The sequence below is a fragment of the Entelurus aequoreus genome, linkage group LG17 (genome assembly GCF_033978785.1).
Source record: "Entelurus aequoreus isolate RoL-2023_Sb linkage group LG17, RoL_Eaeq_v1.1, whole genome shotgun sequence".
Taxonomy (NCBI): domain Eukaryota; kingdom Metazoa; phylum Chordata; class Actinopteri; order Syngnathiformes; family Syngnathidae; genus Entelurus; species Entelurus aequoreus.
Genome location: NC_084747.1, coordinates 39,130,084 through 39,139,479, shown reverse-complemented (window position 1 = coordinate 39,139,479; position 9,396 = coordinate 39,130,084). Strand labels below are relative to the sequence as shown.

General features: G+C 40.6%; 1 protein-coding gene across 1 annotated transcript in view; it reads right to left on the bottom strand.

Annotated features, from left to right (window-relative positions):
• Window positions 1-2,334: 2,334 nt before the first annotated feature.
• arrdc1a (arrestin domain containing 1a) overlaps window positions 2,335-9,396 on the bottom strand; it is a 90,738-nt gene continuing 83,676 nt past the window's right edge. Inside the window, exon 8 of the mRNA XM_062024250.1 lies at window positions 2,335-2,722. Within this exon, the coding sequence (XP_061880234.1) occupies window positions 2,685-2,722 (38 nt within the window). The 3' untranslated portion in view covers window positions 2,335-2,684. The remainder of the gene's footprint in view (window positions 2,723-9,396) is intronic.

Sequence of the window (9,396 nt, the reverse complement as noted above, 5' to 3'; positions counted from 1 at the left end):
AAAGATACATTTCTCCTGGCATTATTAGCCATTTTGTATGTGTGGTTTAGGAGTTATGTTTAAATAACTGTCATATTGAGTGTGACAGTATTATATCATAGTGAGAAAAAACTAATTTTTGTATTTGCAAACCTTACCAAAACAACCTGATTCTGGTAAAACCCACATAGATACAATATTACAGGCATTTTTAGATGGATTGCATGTTTGGTTTTGTAGTTCTGTTTATATAACTTTCATATATAGTATGACAGTTATACTGTCATATTGAGTAAAAAAAAAACCTTGTGTCTTTGCAAACCTTACAAAAGAAATGTTTTCTAGTAAAACCAACAAAGATAAATTTCTTCAGGCATTATTAGACGTTTTGCATGTTTGTTTTAGGAGTTATGTTTGAATATATTGTTATTGCTTTTTTCGCATTATCTCAGGATTCTAAGAACATTACTGTCATATTGAGTAAAAAACTACTTTTTGTGTTTTTGAAAGCCTTAAAAAAGCATATATATTTTGAGTAAAACTCACAAGGATGCATTATTTCAGGCATTATTAAAGTTAAAGTACCAATGAAATTATTCTGTTGCTCACTGCTCCCCTCACCCCCTAGGAGTGATCAAGGGTGATGGGTCGTATGCAAGAGAGCCATTTTTCATGTGTGGGTTTATGAGTTATGTTTAAATAACTGTCATATTGCTCAAATTCATACAGGCCAGGGGGCGGGGGGGGGAGGGGGGGGGGGGGGGGGGGGTGAAGGGGTTATTTTCCCAGGATAGGGGTCCATTTCCACCTGCCAATAGCACTAGCAAGATTCAGTGGCTCCTAGTGCTGACAAGGTTACTTGGCTGTCACTTAATGCTGGGAAATTTGAGCCCAGTTAATGACTCCTCAATGTGGGGGAGTAGGTAACGTCTTGGTGGGTCAGCACATTCAGTCTACTATAGTCAACACAGAACCTCCAACCGCCCGTCCTTTTTCTTCATGAGGCCCACAGGGGCTGCCCATGGGATTGAACTCTCTCGCACAACGCAATGTTAAGCTTGTTCTGCAAGTGCTCGGAGCTCAGCATACAGACTCAGTGGGACGGGACGGTATTGCTCACGACTTGGGGCAGCTGAACCAGTGGGTTTTTGATGTTTGACAATACCAGTGCAGCCAAAATCTTCATCATAACTGGAAAATACTTCCACTTCCACAATAGGGAGTCCATTTTATTTTGCTGGTCAGAAGTCAGACCTCAAGGATGTTATGGGATGTGGTTGTGTGTCATTTTCTTGCTCTGTTACTCCTCCTGATAACTTCCACCACGTCTGGCTTCATTTTATTGAGGGCCAACTCCTGCTCTCCTTGCATGACTTCTTTTGTAACCTCTTCAATTTTCGCTGCAGGCTGACACTGGTTGGGGTTACAAAGCCTGCATGCACTTAGCCCATCCCTCTAAAGCCCCAAGGACAAAATCTGCTTGTTGCTGTTGACTTAACCGCAGCATGGCTTCCACTTGAACCCTCTGTTCTGTAAATGTATTCTTTTCACAATTGAATTTTGAAATCCAAACAGCTGCAATGAACCATGGCATGACAAATTGTGCAGTTACTTTGAGTGGCATCCATTCTCAACAGTGGTGCTGGTATCTTTCCAATAAATTATGTTGCACAAGGCAAGGTTCTTTTTACGTTTATCAGCTATTAAAAGGCAATGTTCTACTGTTAAGAAAAAGATACCAAGAGTAACTAATAATATTTTAATTCCTGTTGAACACAGCCGGGATTAAATTATTTTAATTATTTGGTGTCTTTTTTTCAACAGTGGAACTTTTAATTGATGGTAGACGTAAAAATAACTTTGCCTTGTGTGACACAAGCTAATGTTTCGATGCTGACGTTGTATGCTAGGTTTTAAGCTTCATTCAACTCCTGTCCAGAGGTTTACAGCACAGATAGTAGGCCCATCAAAATTTCCACAGGTATTTTCGAAGTCTACCTTAGCTATTGCTACCTTGCTGCCCTAAAGTTCCATCATTATTCTGTGCATCTCGCTGTATTAAAAGTTGCTATTCTGTGTGGCCAGATAATTACTCTGTACTTCTGTATCTAAGTTAGTCGAGCCACTCTTCGTGAGCTAAAGTAATCAAAGACTTTAATAATTGTACCAACCAGCGTGTCATTGCATCCGGGGGTCACACTTCATGCTCGTAGAGCGCAATGTAAAAAAATTACCACCAAAACACCACCACCTTTCTCACACAAAAATATCCACATTAAAATGTGTTTCAGAAAGAATGTTATTGGTTTATCACAGTTATAACTCAATGTTTCTCATGTGAAAATAAACTGCATAACATTAAAAACAATTTTTTTCAGGAGTATATAGTTGTCAGTCAACAACATTTTATTTGTGTAATAAGATATTTTCCTTGGGGTCTCAAAAAGAACAACCTTACAGTAGTTACAATTCAGTTAAAATGATTCAACAGAACACAGGCACACAATCCACTATTAAAAATTCTACTTCAAAACATAGTGAATGGGTGCTTATTGTTGTTCGCATTAAAATATCTCAGTTAGGAAAAATAAGTACAAGAAAGTTAAACGCTTCTATTGAAGAAAAAACAAAAAAGATAGAAGATGCATTCGTCAGCACGTATTGCAACACTGATGTGTATGCTGGTAGGCTGTTCCTCACTCAGCTCAGGTGTTAGTGCTCTCATCATATGAAGGAGGAGCCTCTGAAATAAAAATGATCACATAAGATGATAATTATCTCAAGTTCCAGTTTGATAGGTAAAAAGAACATCGGATATACATTACCTGAAGTGAGTACATGCACACCTGACATTTACAAATATTGTAGTACAGTATAACTTTTCATGGGACAACACTGATGTAATGAAATTTTTTAACAGTATAAAATAGTGTGTAGCTTGTTTAAAAATAAATATTTACTGTTTTTTTTAAACTACTGAACGCGCAGCAATTATTGTCTATAATGCTGGATACTAGCTGTGCCGTATGTTACCTACAACCATACTTGCCAACCCACCCGAATTTTCCGGGAGACTCCTGAAATTCAGCGCCTCTCCCGAAAACCTCCCGGGACAAATATTCTCCCGAAAATCTCCCGATTTTCAGCCGGCTGAAAATCGGGAGATTCATGCGGACCTGAGTGAGGACAGCCTGTTTTCACGTCCGCTTTCCCACGATATAAACAGCGTGCGCCCAATCACGTTATAACATCTACGGCTTTTAGAGAGTGCACAACTGCGCACACAACAAGGAGACGAAGCAGAAGAACGAGGAAGATACAGCCGTGGCGACGCCGACGACGAGTAAGATGAAGAAATACGCTTGTAAGTTCCAAAACGAATGGAAACAATAATTTCAGTTTATCCAGGGCAGTTCGAAGGGGAAGGGGTATGCTGCCTGTAAATTTTATAGAACAGACTTCTCCATTGAACACGGTGGATGAACGGATATACTCATTCATTAACGGACAGCTAAGCACAAAGCGGCGGCAACGCAGCACCTGTCCCAGCCCAGTATTATGGGCCCCCTCGCTAATAGGAGTCCCCGAGGGTGTAACATATGCCGAGACAAAGATGGCTATGCTGGTAGCTGGAAGCAACATCCCGTTCTCATTTGCGGATGTCTTCAAAAAATCCGTGAAGGATATGTTCCCGGATTCAGAGATCGCTCGCCAGTACACAAATGGCAGAACAAAGGCTACTCAAATAGTGAAAGGTAGGTGTTGTTGTTCTTTTAGCAAAAAGCAAGCACAGTACAGTTAGTAGAACAACTGTGTTTTCATTACTGTGTATTTGATCAAGTCTTTCAAGTACAACAATGAGTAAATGAGTGTTATGTGTGTGTATATGTGTAAATAAATGAACACTAAAATTCAAGTATTTCTTATATATATATATATATATATATATATATATATATGTATAATAAAATATATATATATATATATATAGCTAGAATTCATTGAAAGTCAAGTATTTCTTATATATATATTTATATATATATGAAATACTTGACTTGGTGAATTCTAGCTGTAAATATACTCCTCCCCTCTTAACCACATGTATGCATACATATATACGTGTATATATATATATATATATATATACACATATGGATATATACTATATATATATATATATACACATATATATATGTATTTATATATCATACTTGCCAACCCCCCCTGATTTTTCCGGGATATTCCTGAATTTCAGTGCCCCTCCCGAAAATCTCCCGGGGCAACCATTCTCCCGAATTTTCACCCGGACAACAATATTAAAGGCCTACTGAAATTAAATTTTCTTATTTAAACGGGGATAGCAGGTCCATTCTATGTGTCATACTTGATCATTTTGCGATATTGCCATATTTTTGCTGAAAGGATTTAGTAGAGAACATCGACGATAAAGTTTGCAACTTTTGGTCGCTGATAAAAAAGCCTTGCCTGTACCGGAAGTAGCGTGACGTCCTCACATCTGCACATTGTTTACACCAGCAGCGAGAGCGATTCGGACCGAGAAAGCGACGATTACCCCATTAATTTGAGCGAGGATGAAAGATTTGTGGATGAGGAAAGTGAGAGTGAAGGATTAGAGTGCAGTGCAGGACGCCAGGGTGTATCTTTTTTCGCTCTGACCGTAACTTAGGTACAAGGGCTCATTGGATTCCACACTTTCTTCTTTTTCTATTGTGGATCACGGATTTGTATTTTAAACCACCTCGGATACTATATCCTCTTGAAAATGAGAGTCGAGAACGCTAAATGGACATTCACAGTGACTTTTATCCCCACGACAATACATCGGTGAAGCACTTTAGCTTCGGAGCTAACGTGATAGCATTATGCTTAACTGCGGATAGAAACAGAAGAAACATGCCCCTGACTGGAAGGATAGACAGAATATCAACAATACTACTATTACTTCTACTATCAGGAGACACCGAACCAAACCCTGGACCTGTAACCACACGGTTAATAGTGTCCAGCCTGGCGAAGCCTAGCAATGCTGCTGCTAATGACGCCATTGAAGCTAACTTAGCTACGGGACCTCGACAGAGCTATGCTAAAAACATTAGCTCTCCACCTACGCCAGCCCTCATTTGCTCATCACGACCCGTGCTCACCTGCGTTCCAGCGATCGACGGCGCGACAAAGGACTTCACCCGATCATCGTTGCGGTCGGCGGCTAGCGTCGGATAGCGTGTCTGCTATCCAACTCAAAGTCCTCCTGGTTGTGTTGCTGTAGCCAGCCGCTAATACACCGATCCCACCTCCAGCTTTCTTCTTTGCTGTCTCCATTGTTCATTAAACAAATTGCAAAAGATTCACCAACACAGATGTCCAGAATACTGTGGAATTTTTCGATGAAAACAGACGCTGTTTGTATTGGGACACAATGGTGTCCCAATACTTCCGTTCAATCCGTGACGTCACGCGCAAATGTCATCATACCGAGACGTTTTCAACTGGATATTTCCCGGGAAATTTAAAATTGCACTTTATAAGTTAACCCGGCCGTATTGGCATGTGTTGCAATGTTAAGATTTCATCATTGATATATAAACTATCGGACTGCGTGGTCGGTAGTAGTGGGTTTCAGTAGGCCTTTAGGACGTGCCGTGATGGCACTGCCTTTAGCGTCCTCTACAACCTGTCGATGCGTCCGTTTTTTCTCCATACAAACAATGTGCCGGCCCAATCACATGTTGTATGCGGCTTCTGCATACACACGTAAGTGACTGCGAGGCATACTTGGTCAACAGCCATACAGGTCACACTGAGGGTGACCGTATACACAACTTTAAAGGCCTACTGAAATGAATTTTTTTTATTTAAACGGGAATAGCAGATCCATTCTATGTGTCATACTTGATCATTTTGCGATATTGCCATATTTTTGCTGAAAGGATTTAGTAGAGAACAACGTCGATAAAGTTTGCAACTTTTGGTCTCTGATAAAAAAAAAACCTTGCCCCTACCGGAAGTAGCGTGATGTTGTCAGTTGTTCACTCCCTCATATTTTCCTATTGCTTTCAACGCAGCTAGAGCTATTTGGACCATTACCCCATTAATTTGAGCGAGGATGAAAGATTCGTGGACGAGGAACGTTAGAGTGACGGACTAGAATGCAGTGAAATACATTTTTTTTTCCGCTCTGACCGTAACTTAGGTACAAGCTGACTCATTGGATTCCACACTCTCTCCTCTTTCTATTGTGGATCACGGATTTGTATTTCAAACCACCTCGGATACTATATCCTCTTGAAAATGAGAGTAGAGAACGCGAAATGGACATCCAGTGTCTTTTATCTCCACGACAATACATCGGCGAAACGCTTTAGCTACGAGCTAACGTGATAGCATCGTGCTTTAACTGCATATAGAAACAAAAAAAATAAACCCCTGACTGGAAGGATAGATAGAAAATCAACAATACTATTAAACCGTGGACATGTAACTACACGGTTAATGCTTTCCAGGCTGGCGAAGGTTAACAATGCTGTGCTAACGACGCCGTTGAAGCCTACTTAGCAACCGGACCTCACAGAGCATGCGATTTGTATTTCAAACCACCTCGGATACTATATCCTCTTGAAAATGAGAGTAGAGAACGCGAAATGGACATCCAGTGTCTTTTATCTCCACGACAATACATCGGCGAAACGCTTTAGCTACGAGCTAACGTGATAGCATCGTGCTTTAACTGCATATAGAAACAAAAAAAATAAACCCCTGACTGACTGGAAGGATAGATAGAAAATCAACAATACTATTAAACCGTGGACATGTAACTACACGGTTAATGCTTTCCAGGCTGGCGAAGGTTAACAATGCTGTGCTAACGACGCCGTTGAAGCCTACTTAGCAACCGGACCTCACAGAGCATGCTAAAAACATTAGCTCTCCACCTAACGCCAGCCAGCCTTCATCTGCTCATCAACACCCGTGCTCACCTGCGTTCCAGCGATCGACGGAAGGACGAAGGACTTCACCCGATGCGTTTGGCGGCCCGGAGACGTAGGAAGTCAAGGTGAGGTCGCGGCTAGCGTGTCTGCTCTCCAACAAAGTCCTCCTGGTTGTGTTGCTGTAGTCCGCTGCTAATACACCGATCCCACCTACAACTTTCGTCTTTGCAGCCTTCATTGTTCATTAAACAAATTGCAAAAGATGAACAGAATACTGTGGAATTATGAAATGAAAACAGAGCTTTTTGTATAGATTCTACGGGGTACCATAACTTCCGTTTAACTGACTACGTCACACGCATACGTCATCATACCGCAACGTTTCAGCCAGGTATTTTCCGGGAGATTTAAAATGTCACTTTATAAGTTAACCCGGCCGTATTGGCATGTGTTGCAATGTTAAGATTTCATCATTGATATATAAACTATCAGACTGCGTGGTCGGTAGTAGTGGGTTTCAGTAGGCCTTTAACACTGTTACAAATATGCGCCACACTGTGAACCCACACCAAACAAGAATGACAAACGCATTTCGGGAGAACATCCGCACCGTAACACAACATAAACACAGCAGAATAAATACCCAGAATCCTTTGCATCCCTAACTCTTCCGGGACGCTACAATATACACCCCCGCTACCACCAAACCTCCCCCCCCCCCCCCGCCCCCCAATCTCCCGAATTCAGAGGTGTCAAGGTTGGCAAGCATGATATATACAGTATATATATATATATATATATATATTATATATATATATATATATATATATATATATATATATATATATATATATATGTGTGTGTATACATACATATATATGTATATATACACATACATACAAACCCCGTTTCCATATGAGTTGGAAATTGTGTTAGATGTAAATATAAATGTAATACAATGATTTGCAAATCCTTTTCACCATATTCATTTGAATGCACTACAAAGACAAGATATTTGATGTTCAAACTCATAAACTTTATTTTTTTTTTTGCAAATAATAATTAACTTGGAATTTCATGGCTGCAACACGTGCCAAAGAAGTTGGGAAAGGGCATGTTCACCACTGTGTTACCTGGCCTTTCCTTTTAACAACAATCAGTAAACGTTTGGGAACTGAGGAGACACATTTTTTAAGCTTCTCAGGTGGAATTCTTTCCCATTCTTGCTTGATGTACAGCTTAAGTTGTTCAACAGTCCGGGGGTCTCCGTTGTGGTATTTTAGGCTTCATAATGCGCCACACATTTTTAATGGAAGACAGGTCTGGACTACAGGCAGGCCAGTCTAGTACCCGCACTCTTTTACAATGAAGCCACGTTGACGTAACACGTGGCTTGGCATTGTCTTGCTGAAATAAGCAGGGGCGTCCATGGTAACGTTGCTTGGATGGTTAACATATGCTGCTCCAAAACCTGTATGTACCTTTCAGCATGAATGGCGCCTTCACAGATGTGTAAGTTACCCATGTCTTGGGCACTAATACACCCCCATACCATCACAGATGCTGGCTTTTCAACTTTGCGCCTATAACAATCCGGATGGTTCTTTTCCTCTTTGGTCCGGAGGACACGACGTCCACAGTTTCCAAAAACAATTTAAAATGTGGACTCGTCAGACCACAGAACACTTTTCCACTTTGTATCAGTCCATCTTAGATGAGCTCAGGCCCAGTGAAGGCGACGGCGTTTCTGGGTGTTGTTGATAAACGGTTTTCGCCTTGCATAGGAGAGTTTTAACTTGCACTTACAGATGTAGCGACCAACTGTAGTTACTGACAGTGGGTTTCTGAAGTGTTCCTGAGCCCATGTGGTGATATCCTTTACACACTGATGTCGCTTGTTGATGCAGTACAGCCTTGAGGGATCGAAGGTCGCGGGCTTAGCTGCTTACGTGCAGTGATTTCTCCAGATTCTCTGAACCCTTTGATGATATTACGGACCGTAGATGGTGAAATCCCTAAATTCCTTGCAATAGCTGGTTGAGAAAGGTTTTTCTTAAACTGTTCAACAATTTGCTCACACATTTGTTGACAAAGTGGTGACCCTCGCCCAATCCTTGTTTGTGAATGACTGAGCATTTCATGGAATCTACTTTTATACCCAATCATGGCACCCACCTGTTCCAATTTGCCTGTTCACCTGTGGGATGTTCCAAATAAGTGTTTGAAGAACATTCCTCAACGTTATCATTATTTATTGCCACCTTTCCCAACTTCTTTGTCACATGTTGCCAGCATCAAATTGTAAAGTTAATGATTATTTGCAAAAAAAAATAAAATGTTTATCAGTTTGAACATCAAATATGTTGTCTTTGTAGCATATTCAACTGAATATGGGTTGAAAATGATTTGCAAATCATTGTATTCCGTTTATATTTACATCTAACACAATTTCCCAACTCATATGGAAACG